This window comes from Centruroides sculpturatus, unplaced genomic scaffold, assembly GCF_000671375.1.
Source record: "Centruroides sculpturatus isolate CEXI.00-Female unplaced genomic scaffold, Cexi_2.0 scaffold115, whole genome shotgun sequence".
Lineage (NCBI taxonomy): Eukaryota > Metazoa > Arthropoda > Arachnida > Scorpiones > Buthidae > Centruroides > Centruroides sculpturatus.
In genome coordinates this window covers 132,993-153,416 of record NW_019384545.1, presented here as the reverse complement: position 1 = coordinate 153,416, position 20,424 = coordinate 132,993, and the positions used below count along the sequence as shown (strand labels likewise).

General features: G+C 29.1%; 1 protein-coding gene across 1 annotated transcript in view; it reads right to left on the bottom strand.

The window, feature by feature from the left end:
- LOC111623468 (mediator of RNA polymerase II transcription subunit 12-like protein) overlaps window positions 1-20,424 on the bottom strand; it is a 186,218-nt gene that overhangs the window by 149,510 nt on the left and 16,284 nt on the right. Inside the window, exons 2-4 of the mRNA XM_023366052.1 lie at window positions 4,192-4,252; window positions 2,825-2,865; window positions 2,638-2,745 (exon numbers count right to left, since the gene is read on the bottom strand). Of these exons, the coding sequence (XP_023221820.1) occupies window positions 2,638-2,745; window positions 2,825-2,865; window positions 4,192-4,252 (210 nt within the window). The remainder of the gene's footprint in view (window positions 1-2,637; window positions 2,746-2,824; window positions 2,866-4,191; window positions 4,253-20,424) is intronic.

The window sequence follows — 20,424 nt, the reverse complement described above, 5'->3', positions numbered from 1 at the left end:
ATACAGTCGACCCCCCTATAATTACGGTCCCTATAATTACGATTCCTATAAAACTACGAAAAAATATACGTATTTTGGAAATGTTGAGTTGGATTAGTGTAGAATCGATTAATTTTATGGAAGAAAACCTTTCAATCAGCCGTAGTTCGTAAACTTGACACGTATCGGGCTGTGATTGGAACGACTTGTAAGAAATCGGATTCCTAATAAATTGGAACATATCTATATCTTATAGAGGGGTCGACAGTATTTGAACTGACCAAAATGAGCAGCTGATTTCATTCATAATAAAGACTAATCCCAATAAAAATATCAGAAAAAATGAAACCAATCTATTTTCAATCTATTTTTTCCCAAAATCCTGGTAATTCAAACTTTCACAATTTATTGTTATTGATTCAACTAATAAGCAACAAAATTTTACATTAAGAATTTTTAATGACTTTTTCATATTATAGTATTTTAATTTCTTAAAATACTATAATATAGGCATCATCATCTTAAAAATAATATAGGCACTCCTCAATAATCTAAAATAGTTGATTTAGTGCTTTTGAGGAGTGGTATGTTAGAATTGTTAAGAAATATTACTGCAAATAAAACAGAACTACAGGAACAAACATTATACATTGAGAAAGTAGTGAAATAGTCAGTTTAAATACGGTGAAACTTAATAGAAATTTGAAATATAAAAAAAAAATGCTACAGCAAAGATATAAGCAGGCATATTGTCTTCTTATATAAAAATATTTATAAAAAACATTAACAATGGAATTGTTATATTTTATAAGTTAAAACGTTATATTTTAAAAAAAGGTAAGAAGTTAAAAAAAAAACTTTAAAAAAGTTCATTCAAAAAAGCAACCACGAGAAATTATCCTTCTGAGTCTTTACTGATTTTCAAGGAGACTTAATTAAAAATAATAGACTACAACTTTCATTAAAGAACACTATGCAATTGTTATGCAGAATAATGTTATTAATTTAAATACTGGCATGAGTGTAGATGCATGCTGAAATAATGTAGTTAGAGGTAAAAATACATCTTCACACAAGATAGTTTGTTATCGAAGTTGTGATGTTTGTGATACAGATATTGCTTGTGATGTTTTATCCACTAAAGAGCACTGCTACAGCTATGGCAAAATGCATTTGGAGGTAATATTAAATAAAGCTTGTTCCTTGTTAGAAGAAAGTTGAAGACTGTAGTTTTAATTAAGTCTCCTTGAAAATCAGTAAAGACTGAGAAGGATAATTTCTCATGGTTGCTTTTTTTGAATGAAGTTTTTTAAAGGTTTTTTTTTTTAACTTTTCACCTTTTTTAAAAACATAACCTTTTGACTTATATTACCTTCTATTACTAAAACTTTAAAGAAAAGGCAGCAAAATCAAATTCAAATTGATTAATTTCAACAAAAATATAGTAATTAAACCATTGGGTTGTTCGAAAAGTAATTTCATTTTTTTCCGTGGAAAAAAACACAATATTTTTATAATAAATAAATATTTTGTTGAATTATATAGCGACCATTTTGGTCAAATACCTGTTGTCATCGTTTCTGGTAGTAGCATGATTTCACATTCATAAAAGTTTTGATCACTGCTTACAAAAAACTGATCCAAGTGATTTTTGACATTGTCATTTCAAGTAAATATCTTACAGTTAAAAAAAATTTGTATAGACAGAACAAGTAATAATCTGAGTGTGCGTGATTTGGCGAATATGGTTGGTGTGATAGCACGTCCCATTTAAGTTATAACAGTTTCTGATGAGTTATCAAACTTGTGTGAAATTTGACATTATCGTGGTAAAACACTGCACTTGTTTTTGTTGATCAATTCTGGCCGCCTTTTCTGTTTGATGATATTACTCAATTTGTTTACTCGATGGCAGTACACTTTCGAATCAATTGTTAAATTGTCTGGTAAAAGCTCCAAAAAAAAAATTTCCTTAAAATCCCACCAAAGAGAGCATCTCTCTTTAAGAACATGTGGAACCCATATATCAAGCTTTGAAACAAAACCAATTTGTTTCAAGTAATCATAAACAGTTCAATTTGACAAATTTAATCTCTTAGTGATTTCACGTGTTGTTATTCGGCAGTTTGCTTCAATCAATACCTTTATTTTATTTTCATTGGCTTCAACTGGCCATCCAGAACGTGATGCATTTTCAATATTGAACAAAATTTTGTAAACCAGTTTTGGCACTGTCGTTCTGTCAATACATCTTCTCCGTACACATCACACAATTTTTTTCTTGCTTGAACAGAATTCTTACCTTTTCGGTAATAAAAGAGCAAAATATGCCGAAAATGCTACTTTCAATCTTCCATATTTGATGGGACACAAAAAATAAACAATTGCACAAAATCAAACAAAATTTTTTACAAAATAAGCCTTAAAATGCTAGCTGTCAAAATATATAATGATAATATGGTTTAGAATGAAAATGGCGGAAAAATATGACTAATCCGTTTAGTGGTAAAAAAACGAAATTACTTTCTGAACAACTCAATAATTAAATCAACCTATCTTGAATAAACAAATAATATTAAATAAATGTAAACCTTAGATTAATAAAAGCAAAGTCTATATTCTTCCAAAAACATCCAAATAAGTTAACTGAATACTCACTGGCCAAAAATTATCTTTAGGATTAATTTGTTGTCTTTTACGTCCTGAATCTTGGAATGTATTGAGTTCCTGTTTCTTAGTAAGAATGGCACTGAAAAATGCTCCAAACTAAAAAAAAAATTATACATTACTACTAATCACTAAATTTATAAATGTTTATTAATTCCAAAAATGATTAAAGTCTTACTTTTGCAGCTGTAATATTTGCATTACGAGCTGATCCATACTGAAAAACAATATACCAAAATTAATTAAAAATAACTTATTATATTCTAATTTTATAACTCTGCTTAAATATTAAAAGATAAAAAATATCATGATTATTTCACTTAAAAAACTAAAACTTCGCATTATAGGACAATTTATTATATTTTCAATAATAATTTTCTTATAATATATGCACAGTACAATAAACTGGGCTTATTGTAAATCACAGATATTGTTATCAGTCATTCAATGTTATCAAAACTAAAATGCCTCAAAACATAACTTAAAATACACTTATAAAACATCACTTATTGTAATCAGAGTTATAGTTATAGTTATCATCATCAAGTAAATAGACATAAAGTTCTCTTATCACACTACTAGACTCAGCATATGGGTGATATTTTATAATTCTAATCAGTCTTAATCCAGTGCATTAACATTAAATGTTAATCATGCTAATAGTCATTTGCATACAGTACAGTAGTTCAATTGTTGGAAATTCTTCAATCACAGATTAGCTGTTGTTAAATACAATACAGTACTACAAATACTGGCAAGAAAATAACACTGGACAAATTACCATTAATAAACAATAATAATAACTGTAATTATCACGTTTCCCAAAAACAAGACCAGGTCTTACATTAATTTTTGCTTGAAAAGATACACTAAGTCTTATTTTCAGGGGATGTCTTGTCTAATGACACTCACTTGGGTATTTACAAATACTTTAAATAAATGATAATATAAATTATAATTAAGTATTTCATGTCAATAATAATATTTATTTATATTTAATTATTTATCAATATTATTATTATTTTATAATTCAATATGTTTGTTGTGGGTTACAATGTATTAAATATGCCATCTGGCTGATGATCTTAACTGGAGCTTATTTTGGAGGTAGGGATTGAATTACGAGCATCCTGAAAAATTATGCTAGCGCTTATTTTCTGGTTAAGTCTTATTTTCAGGGAAATACAGTAATAAACCTTCACATTATACAGTACATTTTCAATTGTTTAATATGTTCTTTAAATTTCAGAGTCAATAAAACCAGAATTTATATTAAAGCAGTCTTCAATCATTTTTTCCCACTTATGATTATCATTCAGTTATTGTTATTAGTGTAGAGCAGGTGAGTCCAAAAGTGATTACAATAAGTGTATTTCTGCTGTATACATATATTATTTTATATATTTATATGATTATCGCATCTTTATTATCCCGGCTGTTATATATAACAGAAGGAAAGTGACTCCCTCCAGATTTTTACATTTTTTGACTCAGGAAGCCTTAAAATTTCGATACATGCGAAAAATTCGAAGGTAATTTCTGTANCATCTGCAATATGTGGTGTGCTAGTGAATCCCTGTTTAACATTAACTGCCGTAAGTTCATCCTATATCATTTAGAAGAAAATTTATAAAATTATGTTAATAGAAATAATTTATTCAAGAAAATAATTACTTGATAAATAAGTGATTTAATATGCATTACAAAATACAAATTTATAAGGCTTTTTTAAACATAAAATAAATTATGAATATAACCAAGTATTTTTATATTTAGTAAAACACAGAAATTGAATTTTGTGTATTTTCACACTTCAACTGGTAAAAAACAAAATATGATACACTTTTTAATAGTAAAAATACTCAAATACACTAAATTCACTACCTTTGTAGACCTGAATATAATGATATAAATAAAAACTTATTAATGAAGTATATTTTACTATTGGACTATTTTATATTATCTAATACTACAGGATAGAAGAATTTCAGTGTCATCCTTGTTTTCTGTTATTAAGCCAATATTTTCTTTTCTTTCTTCATAATCATAAACATAGTGTTTTAAATTGCTAATACCACTAACCTTTAATTTTTCCATCAAATTAACTAACAACAAACATTCTTCATCAGTCATCATCAGGTTTAGCAAAATTAAAGGTTTATGATAGTACTACTGAAACTCTAGTTGTTTGTTTTAAATTGGTAAGACAAATAGACAATCATACACACACAAACATACAAATAAAGTTATCAAATCATAATGCTTATTAAACTTCTATCCATATATTTCAGTTCAAAATATTCCAACTTTGTAATGAAAATGGTATAAGATTATATGTATATAAACCACTCAACAATTTTATTAAGATAAACTATTAGAATATGTTCAAATTGGTCAAAGACCAAGAAACTGAAAAACAGCTGTAAAATTCAGCATCTTTTTGTGTACCATCTCATTGAATCAACCCAGTGAATATCGCACACCTAGCCCTCTTTTCATGCAGTCTATTTTTACGAGATTTTGAAACAACATGGATGACAAAAGAAAACTAATTATCTTTTTATGAAATAGATTTTTTCACGTAAATAAAAAGTTTATTTGAAAATTATTAAATTTAATTATTTGTTACAATTGTGTTATTGCTAAAAAAAAAGTTACTCTTTTTGTTGAAATCAAGAGTTCATTTATCTTTTTTAAGCACAGCCCAGTACTGTATGTACTATACATCAGAGAGAATACTTTATGTTGATTTTATGTTTCTTATGCTACCTTGTGTATACTATATTTATGTACAAATAATGTTAATGATAAATGATGATAAAATAAAAAAAGCTCATGTTTCTTTTGTAAATTGCTTATTTTTTCATTCCATTGAAGTTCTGGATCCTATCAAGCATTTTTCTACATAATGCATGTATGTATTTTTCTAAAACAAACCAATTCACACCTAAATGCTAATTCCAGTAAACGAACAACAAAAAATATTTTAATGTTCAAATGTTTTCAGCTGTCTTTCAGAAGCCCTCATCAGGAAAAATTGCAGAGAATAGAAAAAACAGTTCTATCTTTTTAACAGTTTATATTTATACATATAAACAGATACGTAATGATCTTTGTATTCAACATCATTTAAACGTTAAAAATTAGAACACAGCTATGTTCAAAAACTGTTAAAAAGATAGAACTGTTTTTTATATTCTCTGCAATTTTACCTGATGAGGGCTTCTGAAAGACGCCGAAAATGTTTAAATATTAAAATTTTTTTTGTTGTTCATTTGCTGGAATTAGCATTTAGGTGTGAATTGGTTTGTTTTAGTATATATTTCCAGTTTGTGTGCCATTTTTTTATGTATGTACTTTTCTACAAGATTTTTGTTTTATGTGGTGTTCTTTGGAACATATCCACTGTGCAAAAAGAGAGATAGGGGTATATTCCAAATTTGTTGATAACTTTTTTCTGATCTTATTTTCTAAACTAAAACATTATTTTACTTTTTAAATTTGAAATATAGCTATTTTCTTTTTTAGCAAAAGAAATCTATATAAATAATAATGTAAATGTTCGTTTGTTCAAAATCTTAAATCTCTGAAAGTTCTTAACTGATTGCTTTGAAATTTTGACATAATGTGCAGTTGAATACATGCAAGTTTTTATATTATATAGATGTCAAAATTCTCCCCTTGTGGGGGAGAGGGACAAAATTAAGTCTTACCTTGAAGAATTGGTCTTCTATTATTCTATTTTACATGTGGTTTTTTGCATTTTTGATTGCGTTTAATAGGGTCAATAGCGTCAAAAGAATGTACACTAAGAAGGGATTTTTCGAAATTCCCCCCACAGGGAGTTTTATACATTTATAATAGATACATTTGAGCCACAGCAATGTATGGCCGAGTATAGCTAGTAATATATAAATTTCATACTTTACAATACTGTCAACAAAAAAAAATTGAAATTAATTACAAGTAATTGGTCAAATTGAAATGATAATTTTAATTTTTGTCTTTTTATCATGTTATTTTAATCATTTTCAGTTAGAAATTCATATTTTTATTCACAATAAATCACTGAAATATAACTTTAATTTCACTATAATCAGATTTTTTTTCTAATTTAAAAATTGTTTCATTTTCATAATTATATCACTAAAGAACATTTCACAGCTTTCTTTCAGAAGTTAAAAATATTTAATTTATTCAACATTTATAAGCCACTTAGTACAACCATTAGAAGTTACTGTTTAAAACTTTAAAAAGCTATCCTTTAAATCTCAAAGGCACTAAATAGTTTTAAAATGTTAAACAAATTACTATAATTTTCTGTGGATAATGTATAGTATATATATCTTGCAAAAAATTCTAGAACAGAAATAAAACCTTTGTATAACCCACACCTCCCAAAAGATGGTTGAAAAAATGACACCATCATGCAATTTAGAAGATATAATCTCAAATATTATTTTTCTCTATTTACTTCATTTCATTTCCATTAGCAGTTCATTGAGAAATAAATACAAAGTGTGTAAAATAAAACAAAGAGAAAGTGAAATGAAATACAGTAGAATCTTGATACATCATTTTTTTGGGGGTATGGTATGCAAAAACAATAGTTCCAGAAAACATTAAAAATTATAGACATTAAAAATCTAATGATTATTATCCTTTTAAATATATCATATAAAATTACAATATATTTAAAACATTAATTCTTGCTGAGAAAATCTTTGACATTTGTTTTCTGCAAGATTTATGCCTTAATTCAAAATATGATTTTTCAAGGTTTAGAACAGGTGGGCAACTCTTGATATGTGCCAAATGTGGCAAGCACATAACCCAGGAATTACCTTAAAAATAAATATCCAACAACTTCACTGAGTTATTCTAACTTAGTAACATACAGTTTTATTGAGTAGAGCAATACTAAATAAAACTGCAATAACAAAACAAACACTATCAACTGTTTTAATAATAATAAGAAAATGAAACAAACATCTTATTTCTAAGACATCTAGCTTTGTGATATAATGACTTTCAAGCAGGATTGCCAATTTACCAGAAAATCTGCTAAATCTAGTTTTCCTGTAGCATCATTCAGCCACTAGATCAATAATATGCTCCCAAAACTTTCTATTGGCACATGAGAAATTTTGCATTATATATTTGATGATTTTGGCATACACAGTTATAAAAGTTGTTCCCTTGGCCTAAAATGTTCTCGTAATCACTGTCATTTGTGCTATGGGTTTTCATCGATGCTTCATGCACCTCAGCAAAGTTTGGCACAAGTTGAGGTTCATCATCATCCTTTCCCTGCCTCCTCCTCATTCTTCCTCTGCCACATTCCCAGATGCCAGATCTTGCACAGCTCTTTGACTGTTTCTACACCACTGGTCACCAAATAATTGTTCACAGAGCATAAATTTATCTTTGTTTATGTCACTGAATTTTTTTCTTTTAATGGAAATCATCACCATCATTACCATTTGTCAATGCGACACCACTAACTTATTTAAGATTTTTCCTGAATGTGACAAATTTTTAAAAACAATTTTTGTTTGTCTGTTGGGGAGTTACTTGCAGGTTGCCACAATGTAGTGTATTGCTTTCAACATGTCAATCTTTTTTGTATTTTCCTAAGTACCTGCATCCATTAAGCCAGTGGTTCTTAACCTTTTAGTGATGAGGGACCATTTATCAAAATTTTTGTCTTGCCATGGACCATCAGCTGTTTGGCAGTAATTTAGGTTCTTATAAGGTTGTTCTATAAATTAAACACGTAGAAAATTATTTGGAACCAAGAGTATTATATTATTTGCGAAAGTGTTACATTAATTATATTATTTTAGTGCGATTTTTGTGACTGCATACTGTTTACCAACTGCTGAATTCTTGGTTCAGTGCTACTCAAAGCAAACGCATGTCGGCACTGGCATCCAACCGATTTCGATGTTTATTTTTAATTATCAAAAGCACTGAGAATCCTTGCTCACATAAATATGTGGTTGAAAATAAAGTTAGGTACTGTAAAGCAATTTCTCGAATTTTAGGGAAAGCAATAGCTTTTTGGCTCCAAAAATCTTTAAGGTTAATTCCTGTCTCGAATGTATCCTTGCAGTTACTATCATGTTGCATTTCAATTAACTCTTCTTGTATTTCATCCGGCACCTCGGAAATGTTGATTATGAAAGGATTGCAAATCAGTTTCCGAATACCTTTGTCCTTGCAGTCAGGAAATAGTGATTAAATTCATTTTTCAAGCTTTGCAAATGGAATGTAATGTTCTTTTGTATTTGTCCTTTAATCTCGGCACACTGTTAATCAATAAGTGGGTTCAATGTATCAAACGCAGAAAAATTCTCTCTTTCAACTTTGCTGATCCATAGGTCGATTTTAGCGATAAACACACTGATTTTATCTTCAAATGCAAATTTATTGCTAGTGCCTTCCAGTTTCATATTTCCTGACCACACACCATACCACGCATTGTCATCAACTCGTCGTCATTTATTTAATAATTTTGGGATAACTTCGCGAACCACTTCAGGTGCTTTCAGGGACTACCAGTGGTCCATGGACCACAGGTTAAGAACCACAGCATTAAGCAAACAGCGAAGGACCGTAATGATAGATATCTATAAAATTCATAAAAAGTAATAAGCTTTTTTATTTGTAATTTAATCAAAAAGATTTTACTTTTGTTTAAAAGTTTGTTTTTTAAAATACATTTAAGACTTAAATAATTATAACATTAAATTTTGCTCCATTCCTTTCAAATGCTCTTCATAAGATTTTTGACAGTATTTCCTTTAATCATTGTGACTGTTTTTTTTCCACTTTAATGTCTTTTGCTGTTTGTTCTTTTTTATTTTTTAATAAGAGAACAAAATCTTTCTATTGGTCAGCATTGTGGTATATTTGGTGGATTAATGTCTCTAGGTACAAAATCAACTCCTTGCCATTCCAACCAACTTACTGTAGATTTTGCATAATCCACAAAATAAAATATGGACATTATGATTTCTTAAATAAGGAAGAAGACAATTTTTAAACATTCATTAATATAAAATTCAGGAGTAATATTTCCTTTTGTCACAAACAATAAACTTTTCAATCCACACTGGCAAATTGCTTGCCATACCAGATATTTTGAGCCAAACTTTTCAACATCAATTGATGTTTGAGATTCTGGAGGAACATCTCCTTCAAACACTGTATAATAGCATGAGCCTAGAAGTGTTGAGAAGACAGCCTTCATGTTTCATTGTCTAAAACCAAGGAAGCATTCTTATTGCCAATTAAATAATACAATTTTCAAGATCTAGTTTTAATTATCTTCTTTTGTTTTTCAGTCACTTTATGAATATTTTGTTTTCTATATGATCTCATACTTGCATGCTGCTTAACCCTTTGAATTATTATCTGATTACAACACCTGAAAAAAGGTACAGAATATTTTGTAGTTGTTGTGGTAAAATTATTCTTATCCTGAAATAATCCAATTCATAAAAATATTATTAAACTTTTAACAATTAGAAATATAATAGACATATCAAAGTATTTACACAGCAAACATTGCAAAGATATTCGTATAAATTAAAGTTACAGCATTTTAAACAAAGTAAGAGTTGAACAAAAGTATGGAATCATAAAAAAAACAAGGAATACTGATGATTAATATTGTGTAGGGCCATCTTTTGCCCTAATCACAGCTATAATTTTTTGTTGTATTGTAGAAATAAATTTTTTACGTAGTTTTGAATCAACCTCTGATCCTGATTCCCTAACCATCTTCTTTAATTCTTCTATAGTTATAACTCCTTTTTTAGACACCATTCTCTTCAGAACATTCCAATAATACCAATATAATGCATCATCCCATAGAGCTAGACAAATTAAGCAATGGATTCAAGAACATAACATATAGCATTAAGAATGGTCTGCCAACAGTCCAGAAATATTTCCCATCGAAAATGTCTGGAATGTTCTGAAGAAAATGATGTCTGAAAGAAGTTACAACCATAGAAGAATAAATACAGTCAGAGAATCAAGGTCAGAGATTGATCCAGAATTATATAAAAAATTTATTTCTAGAATACCACAAAGAATTATGGCTGTAATTAGGGTAAAAGGTGGCCCTACACAGTATTAATCATCAATACAGTAGAGCGTTGATTATCCGAAAGTCAATTATCCAAAAGAATTCCAGTCGGCAAATTTAAATTTTTGCCAGTGCTGTGGCGCTGCAATCTTTGGCTATGTCTTGAGCTACTCAAATATTTTACGTTTTTGATACTAAATTAATTTCTGAAGTATAATTTTTTATTGTTTTTATATTTTTCAATATATTTATTTTGTTTGTACAAAATAAAAAAATAATTTTTAACGATACAATAGTCTTCGTCAGGCTTAACATCGACGAAAATTCAACGTGAAGTGACACGCAATGGAGAAAAATTTCAACATGGGATAGGTTAATATATTTTTTCACACATAATTGGTTATCTGAAATATCGATTTTCTGAACAACCCCAGTTCCCAATTGATTCGGATAATCGACACTCTACTGTATTAATCATCAGTATTCCATACTTTTATTTAATGTTTTTATGATTCCATACTTTTGTTAAACTCTTACTTTGTTTAAAATGCTGTAACTTCATAATTTATGCAAATATCTTTACAATGTTTGGAGTGCAAATACTTTAATATGACTATTATATTTGCCAATTGTTAAAAGTTCAATAATATTTTTGTGAATTGGATTATTTCAGGATCAAAATAATTTTTCCACAACACTTACAAAATATTCCATACTTTTGTTCAGGGGTTGTAGTTTCACATTTCTTTGCAATATCTCACTAATATACAGTGAAACTTTGTTTAATGAGCATAATTCGTTCCAGAATCTTACTCATAATGCGAAACAATTTTCCCATATAAAGTAACGTAAAATACGATAATGTGTTCCATGCCAAAAAAAATACTCAAACATTTTATGTATAACGTTTATTCAAAGAAAATTATATAATATACATTGTTAAGGAGTGTGAATCATCTTCATGTTTTTTCTAGCACAGAATGAATCAACCTGGAATGCAAATTTGCAGGAAAAAAAATCACAGATAATATGTCTGTAAAGATCCCAAATGATATGCCAAATTCTTGGGCTATGTAAAGGCTATAATTAAATATTAGAAATCAATTAATTTGACTAGCGGTAGGCAGTTATGGTTCCATCTCATATTAAATTTAATAATTATAAATAATTAATTTTTAATTTAGACATTTATAACATTTAATTTGGAATTGGTCATTAAATTTAATACAGGATGGCAGCATAACTGCCTACCTGTAGTCAAATTAATTAATTTCTAATATTTAATTAGAGCATTTATATAGCCCAAGAATTTGGCATATTGTTTGGCGTGTTTATTATATAATGGGCTATGGTTGTTGATGTTTATACGTAATATGTGTGAACACAAGTTTGAAAAAAATGTTTGATTACAAGCGACACTAAGATGCTAGCGGAAAGAGTGCAAAACATAGACTGATGCACACAATCTGGGACTTCCCCTCTCTTTGTCATTCATTATGCGAAACGTCACTTGTTAAGCAAGTAATTTTTTTACAATTTGTTTTGCTCGTTATGCAAGGTTCCACTGTACTGCAATTTTTGGAAATGACTTTGATTATTTTCTGGTTGAGTTGTGAAGCACCATATTTTCGACTGGAACCTGGCTTTTGAGAAATGGACAATGTCTTATAATACCAATTTAACACTCCATCCACAGTACTTTGGAAAATTTGTAGCTCTTTTGCTATGAAATGTCTTGGTTTTTCTGGATTTTATAGCCATTTGTCAATTGTTTTTCAATGATCTATTTCATTCACTGTTCAAAGCAATAGTACAGTTACTTTAATAAAACTGATAACAGAATTCTTATTCCAATTATTTGAAATTGTTGCTATGGTAACAAACATAATTATAAATAACAAACAAAAAAGTTGACAACTTTTGAATTTTACAGATTTCTATTGTTATAGTCCTTATTTGCATGACACACTTTCTATTCAGCTGCTTAAACACCCCTAAATCAAACGACTGGAGCATAGTTTACACTTTTCCAGGTATTATATGACTTTTACATTTTTAACAATTACATTAAATGTGCTGTACAGATGTACATAAAAAAGAAAAGACAATTTTCTTGTTTGCACACTCATATTTGCATCTAATAAAGGCAGAAATGAAGAAAAATTATTTTTGGTCATCCATGTTTTATTGTTTTTGTGGTATTTGATAGATTATTTTTTACATTTTTGAAACATTAAGATTTCAGAGATTTTCTGATAACAATTAGCACGTGTTTGTTGATTCAATCACTATTAGCATTAAAGATAGTAAGTCCATTTTCTTATGAGTTTTTCCACATGACAAGACTCTCCTTTATGCCAAGGTTATGTTGGGAAGTATGTTATAGAAAAGCCTCATCTCATCCACATAATAGACATCACATGATTCACAAGTCAACCAACAAAGTCAAGCTCTCCAACAAAGACTTTTCAGTCACATTTCTATGATTTTATTGTCAACTGCCATACTTTCTCTAACTTAATTTTTTATATAGTAGGCTATGCAGGTCCTAGTTATCCAACTGTTGGATGCAGTAAAATTTTCTCTATTGACCTGTACTGCAATCATCTTAATCTTGTCATAAAGAATGTTTCCATCAACTGAAATATTTGTCATCCATGCCTGCAATGATGTGTGAAAAGTATACATTCCAGCTTAGTGAATGTCAACACACCCAGTTTTCCTCTTCTTACTGGCATTACATCTTTCTATCTGCTCTCGGATTTTATTCTTTTTAAATGTGAAGTTTAGTGTGCTTGAAATGAACACAAGATATTTGACAATGTCAATATTTCTCCCCAGGATTTCTCTGTGCTTCTACTACTTTTAATCATTCATGCAATGTTCCCACTTGCTTTTTAGGTTGAGACATCGTCCATAAATAATAACAATAATAAAGGAAATTGCCATAGTTTCAATGTGGTAGGACAGCTCTCAAAGATGAGGCCAAAAGCAATCATCCTGCAACAGCAGTCATATACATACATATATACATACAAGAAAGACATTGGCCATACATGAGGTGTTTAGCTGGCAGAAAAAAGGGTGAGGAAGAGGGGAGAGGAAGAAGGAGGGAGAGGAGATAGACAATAGAGAAAGGAATTCCCTCTGAATGGCATACATATGGCTGCAGTACCCTCTATGTTTGATATTGGCGTGCAGTTTTTAGGCTGCAATGTCATAGTCCTTCGAAGGGTCTAAAAGAAAACCTGAGGGTAGCAAACACCAATAATTGAGTGCCACTATGAATAGTACCACTGACATTTGATTAAGTCAATACTACTATTCCTATAATCCAGGAGCCCTAACTCTATCAGGTCCTTGGAGTTATTAAAAATTTTTAAAGCTAATAGAAAACACTTTTCTAACATAGGGATGTTGACATATAATCAATGACATGAAAATCTTTATATGAGCTTTAACTTGGACTTGGTCCCCATTAATTGTTTATCATTATTGCTATTTTTATTTTATTTTTGTACCATTTATCTTTGTATTTATGTTTTTTAGTTCTAATTATAATATACAATTGTTTATTTATTATATACCTTGTATTTGAATTGTATGAATGCTCTATTGATTTAGAATGTTCTTCCTATTAATTTAAATTATTTCCATTGCATTTATATGTTTTTCAAATGTTCTTTTTGTTTTTTCTCCCATGTTCCAACTGAAGAAGGTCTTGGAAGTAGGTTGAAAACATTTTTGGTTAATTAAATACATTGCTGGAGTTATACAAGGTGTACTGCTTCTTTCATTCACTCTTTGCTAACTTTAAAACTGTTTTCAGACTGCTGGCAATAGTAACTAGAGATTGAGTCTAGTGATGTCATTGACCATATTGTCATCACTGAGGTTTCCACATTGACAGCAATTTTTGTTAAACAGATGCATGCATTTTTCTATTTATAGTCAAAACAAGACATCTCTTTAAAGTGTGTTTTATTATAATGACAAAGCCTTTTATTAAAACTATTAAATGAAGAGACTAACTATGTGGGTCAAAAAGATTATAAAAAAGGTTTCACAAAGATTAGATGTTCCTCCATCTTGTACACAGATTTGTGGATTCACATTGATTGACCAATATCTTTATGACAATGATAAAGATTGAGTCATGACTTAATTTTTGAATGACAAATGAAAACAAATTGATTTTTTCACAATTGCTGGCAGTCTGAAAGCAGCTTAAAACCAGTGACTTTTGGATCTATGCCTTCCAGTTTATCCCAGTTTCATCTACTCTGCAGACATTATCTTGGAAATACACCTTCCTTTGCATGAGTTTCATAAACCTTTCCTTATACTCATTGACAGCCATATTGTTGAAGATGACAACTCTTCTTCAATGTAAACTTCTTTTATGCTATATTATAATTTGAAGTTTTTGAGCAAACCATTACTGGCTTTAACATTAGAGAACCCCAAGTGTTCACGTGTACAGGGCTGGCACTACAATTTATGCCACCCAGGCAAAAAATGCATTTTATGTCCCTTATCCCCCTATATAAAATGAAAAAAATTTGTTTTAAAATGTCATACCTATTAGAAGTGGAAAGAAATTTTTGAATGTTTTTAAATTTTAATTTTATTTAAAATAGTTTAATTTCACTTACATTACACTTACAATACTGTTTGTTATTTTTACTCAAAAAAATTTATGAAAATTCACTGCCCTGGGCAAATGCCCAGTTTGCCCATGCAGTAGAACTGACCCTGCACGTGTAGTGCCTTTTTACATAACAAAGGACCTGATATTGGTTCCCATTGCTCCTCCTATGAAAAAAAACCACAAATGAAGTGCATGGTCAAGAGTCACATCATTTGTATCTTTGTATTTACATATTTTTTTCTCAGATCTGAAATCAGAGTCAAGTCTAGTAGCAATTTCTAAGATACCTTGTCTATTGGCTTTTAAGTCTGACTTGTCACCTTTCCTATGTTATAGCTTCTGACTTAAACTCCATTTTGAAATGATCTGCCACACTATATCAGGCTAAAATACAGTTATTATTTAATAATTAAATATTGAATAATAGCCAGAGTTGTGGGTTTGAGTGCCACTCTCGGCTGATTCTTTTCTTCCAGAACTTTCTAAATTAAAAATTAAATATTAATTTATTTAAAATTATTAAATTCATCAAGAGATGGTACATAATTACTAAATATTAAGTAATTTTGCCTAGAGGTAATCATTAAACAGTAGCCATCTTATACCCCAATATAATCCAGCAGATCATTTGGCCTTAATGAAAAATTGATTAATGGATGTTTATATTTATATAAAATTTCATTTTCTTCTTTGTCTAAATAGCTGATGATCTCCAGATATGATTCTATTGTCAGTACATTATACTTCCTATTAGATGACAGCATATGGATATCTCCAAAAAATGACTGCCATAATAGGTACTGCTTGCTTTTGAATGCTATTTATGGACAAAACCTCACTAAAGGTTGTTGAAGGCACACTTTCCTTCTCTATGTCCTTCAAGTATCTCCTCTACATCATGGTCTTCTTGTCATCATTCTGTAAATCTTCTGCTAAAAGTCTGATTAGTATGATCTGTTCATTTATATTCTTCACTTTCTTTATGTGCCTTTGATTTCTTTTAAAAATTTATACAAGCAAGACTTCTTTGTTTAGCTACTCCTTATTTATGGATGAGTGACTATATTGTTTGGCACCCATCATTTATGAGTATGGTGGCAGAGAAGTGCCCATCTTCCATTCCCAAGGCATGGGGCAATTGTCAAACTTTCTTTGTATGTAAAAAACAAAAATCCAATTTAGATAACTGGAAATTTGGATGATTGATGTTAGAATAATTGGAATTATAATATCTACCATTAGCTGGAGAAAATAAATGCCTTTTAACACTGAATACATGATCAACATTTCAATTCATTAATTAAATGAATAAATTCTCTCAATAATAGTAATAATTAATCAATGTACTTCAATTTTTAATGGTCTAGGGAAATTTCTAAATCTTAAGTAAACCATTAAACTAAAACAAATAAGATTGGTCAAGCTGATCTGACAGCATGCTCCACAAAAGCAAATCAAATATTAATTTTGTTTAAAATAAATTTTATAAATTCATGGAATCAAGTAGTTGTTCGGAAGAATTTTGCACTGAATATATAGCAAGGGATGGGGTTTATAGATTCCAGAGGAACCACGTAGTTTTTACTATAGCTTACAGTGACCGTAAACAAAAATGTTCATTTTTCTTTTGCGCATATGTAATGAATGGATTGAACGGAACATAACACTTAGGTAACAAAAGTGAATAGAGTCATTGTACATGCACGTGGACATGCACAATAAATGGATTGAACAAAGTACGCGCGTGCACATGTGCAATGAATGGAATGAATGGATCATAATCTTGAATATATAATGGCTGACAGACACACAAAAGTCCTAACATAAGCACTTCACTACTGTAGTGGAACATGCTAAAAATGCAATTACTGTATTAAGACAGACAAGAAGAGTAACAAAAAATTGTTTTGCTTCTCTTCCTGTTACTTCCAAAGTTAATTCAATTCTTAAACAAATGAAGTAATGAAGAACATAAAAGGCCATCTGAATTTGACCTTTAACTTCTGACAGAAAAATTTAACGAAAAACAGATTATGTCTTAATCCAAAGCAATTAAAATGAAGCTATGCTAAATGAACATTATCAGGTACCAACAGTAAAAGAAACAGTAGTATAAATGGAAAGAAATTTTTCTCAGTATTATACTTAAAATCAAGAATTTTATCAAACTGAATTAGGTGAAGAATCATTAAATATGGGCTCTTTTGAACAACGGGGCAAATAAATTTTTAAGAAAGTCATTTGAACTGAAAACAACAATCTTGGATAGCTGAAGAATTATTTCAGAGAAGAAATGTTTAATCATATAAAAGGAGTAAAAGCACATATAAATAACATATTAATCTATGGCAATGAAAAAAGACATGATAATATTCTGAAACAAGTATTAGAAGCAGTCAAACTGACAATGTTCAATAAAAACAAATTTCAATTCAAGAAAAGATAAATTAAAATATTAGTCTGCATAATAAATGAAATGACATAATATAGATCCTTCTAAAATAGAAGCAATAAATAAGATTAATATGTCAAAAAACATGAAAAAAATTACTAAGATTTTTATAAATAATAGAATGCATGAGTAAATATCTACTTTATTTATTTATTTAGTACAGGCATCCTGTATGTACAGGCATACAACATAATATTACAATCAACCAATAACAATTTCAACACAAAGTAATGTTGATAATTCAATGCAGAATAATAAGCCTATTTAAGAAAACAATACAGTAATAACAATAATAATAATATCCAAAAATTATACAGAATACACAAAAGTGGCAGAGAATAGTCAGTGCAAAGTAAAATTCTAAAAAAGTAAATCTCTACTTAATTTATCATCAATAACTGCCCAATTAAAAAACTTAACAAGAAGAGACACACCTTGAAAATGAAATACAGAAGTACAGTAGAGCATCGATTATCTGACCCCCGATTAACCGTCAAATCGGTTAACCGACCGTTCTAGTCGGCAAATTTCAAATGTCCGCTAGTGATGTGGCACTACAATATTTGGCTATGTCTTGGCTACTTTAATATTACTTTTGTTAAATTTTTGCGTGTTTTAGCTGACAACAGGCTCGACCATTGAAGGGAGGCCAGTATTTAAACAAGACTTTTATGAATGGTTGTTTGTTTTGTGAGCAATAAAATAATTTTTAACGATACAATAGCGACGATTATTATTTTTAAAAAAAAATTGTTAGGCTTAACATTGATGAAAATTCAATGCAAAGTTGGTTAATAGCGATATACTAATATACTAATTACATGGGATATACTAATATACTATACTAATAATGTATTTTTTTTCCATTCTTTTCGGTTATCCGATTTTTTCAGTTATCTGACCAACCTGAGTCCCCAATTGAGTCGGATAATCGATGCTCTACTGTACTGACAATATGATACAATTTGCTAAAATAAAATTCAAACTATAAACACATCTCAAAAAATTCATAAGTAAAGAAAATCCATATATCTAATAAAATAATATTCATTTGCTAGTAGTATGTTGTTTGTTCTAAGAGTATTGTTTATTTTACAAGTGTTTTTTAAGCCAGTATGATATACTGGCTTAAAAAAAACATGAGCAATTCAAACAGTAATATATTATGTTCCTGTTTGAATTTGAAAATGGAAAAAATTTTTTATCTTTTCTGTGTGTTATTACTAAGGACTTAATTCAGTTACACTTTATAACAAGTCCTTAAATTAGACAATGGAACATAATTTTGCATTATTCCTAAATGTAAAATTAGATGTACCATAGAGGAGGGTTACTTTGTGTGGAATTTACCCAAAAAAAAGCTTAATTTTTTCAAAACAAAAATATTTTAACTCTTAAAACAAAATATTTCTACATGTGATCTGTTCTTAGCATTCACAAAGGGAAAAATTCTTTCTTAAAATTCAAAGCTGTTTTTTAATTAAAAACAATTTATGATCAATGTTGGGTACAGGGTAAGAGAGATGTTAATCACTCACTTTTTTCAATTTTTTTGAGTGTCTAAATTAAAGTTATGAGAACATAATGATCAAAATAAGTTTTTTAGAAACTTCCAGCCAATTTTTACCAGCATTTGGAGTGGCTAGTAAAAGAATATCACATATGTTAGAAAAACAAATTTTTGCTGTTATTTCTTTAAAATTATATATAACAACATGAACTAGATCAAAAAGAATTAAAAATATATCATACAAACATTTTATTATAAAATTAAATTTTAAACGTTTTGTAAAAATTATCACAAATGTCTTACACTATGATTATAAAAGATCTATTTGAATAGTCAGATAAAATACTATTAAGTAGTAAAATAAATTTTTGTGGTTTGTTTCGTATTATACAAACAAAAACTATTTACACATAAATGATACAAAAATTTACTCTAAAGTAGAACAAATGAAATAAAATAGTTTCTAGGCAAATGATTGTACTACTTTAAAATAGAATAAATATTGATAAAAAAAACATGTTAAAAAAATTAAGACATGGTCTTAACTTTGATTTTAATGCAAAGTACAGTAGAACCTCGATTATCCGGACTAATTGGGGATGAAGATAGTCCGGATAAGGAAAAATCTGGATAATCGAAACAAATACTTTAATTTGTCTTTTAATGATAATACAACACGTTTTCTTTTCGATGACATATCGGTAATATTAAAAATAACTACTGTATTTAAATTGTGATCAAATTTTCAAGAAACAAATGCTTTATTGAATTTGGACTACTACTGACCAGCACTAACAGACTAGCTATTGTTTAAAAGGCCCTCTGGCGGCTCAAGAAGACGGATTTTATAAAATAACTAGCAGACCCCGCCACGCCTTGTTGTGGCTCAAAATGTATCTATTATAAATGTATAACACTTCCCCCCTAGGAGAAAATTTTTCGAAAAATTTCTTCTTAGTGTACATTCTCTTGACGTACCCTATTAAAACGCAATCAAAAATGCAAAAACCCGCATCTAAAATAGTATAATAGAAGCCAAGTTTTTCACAGTAAGCCTTAATCCTGTC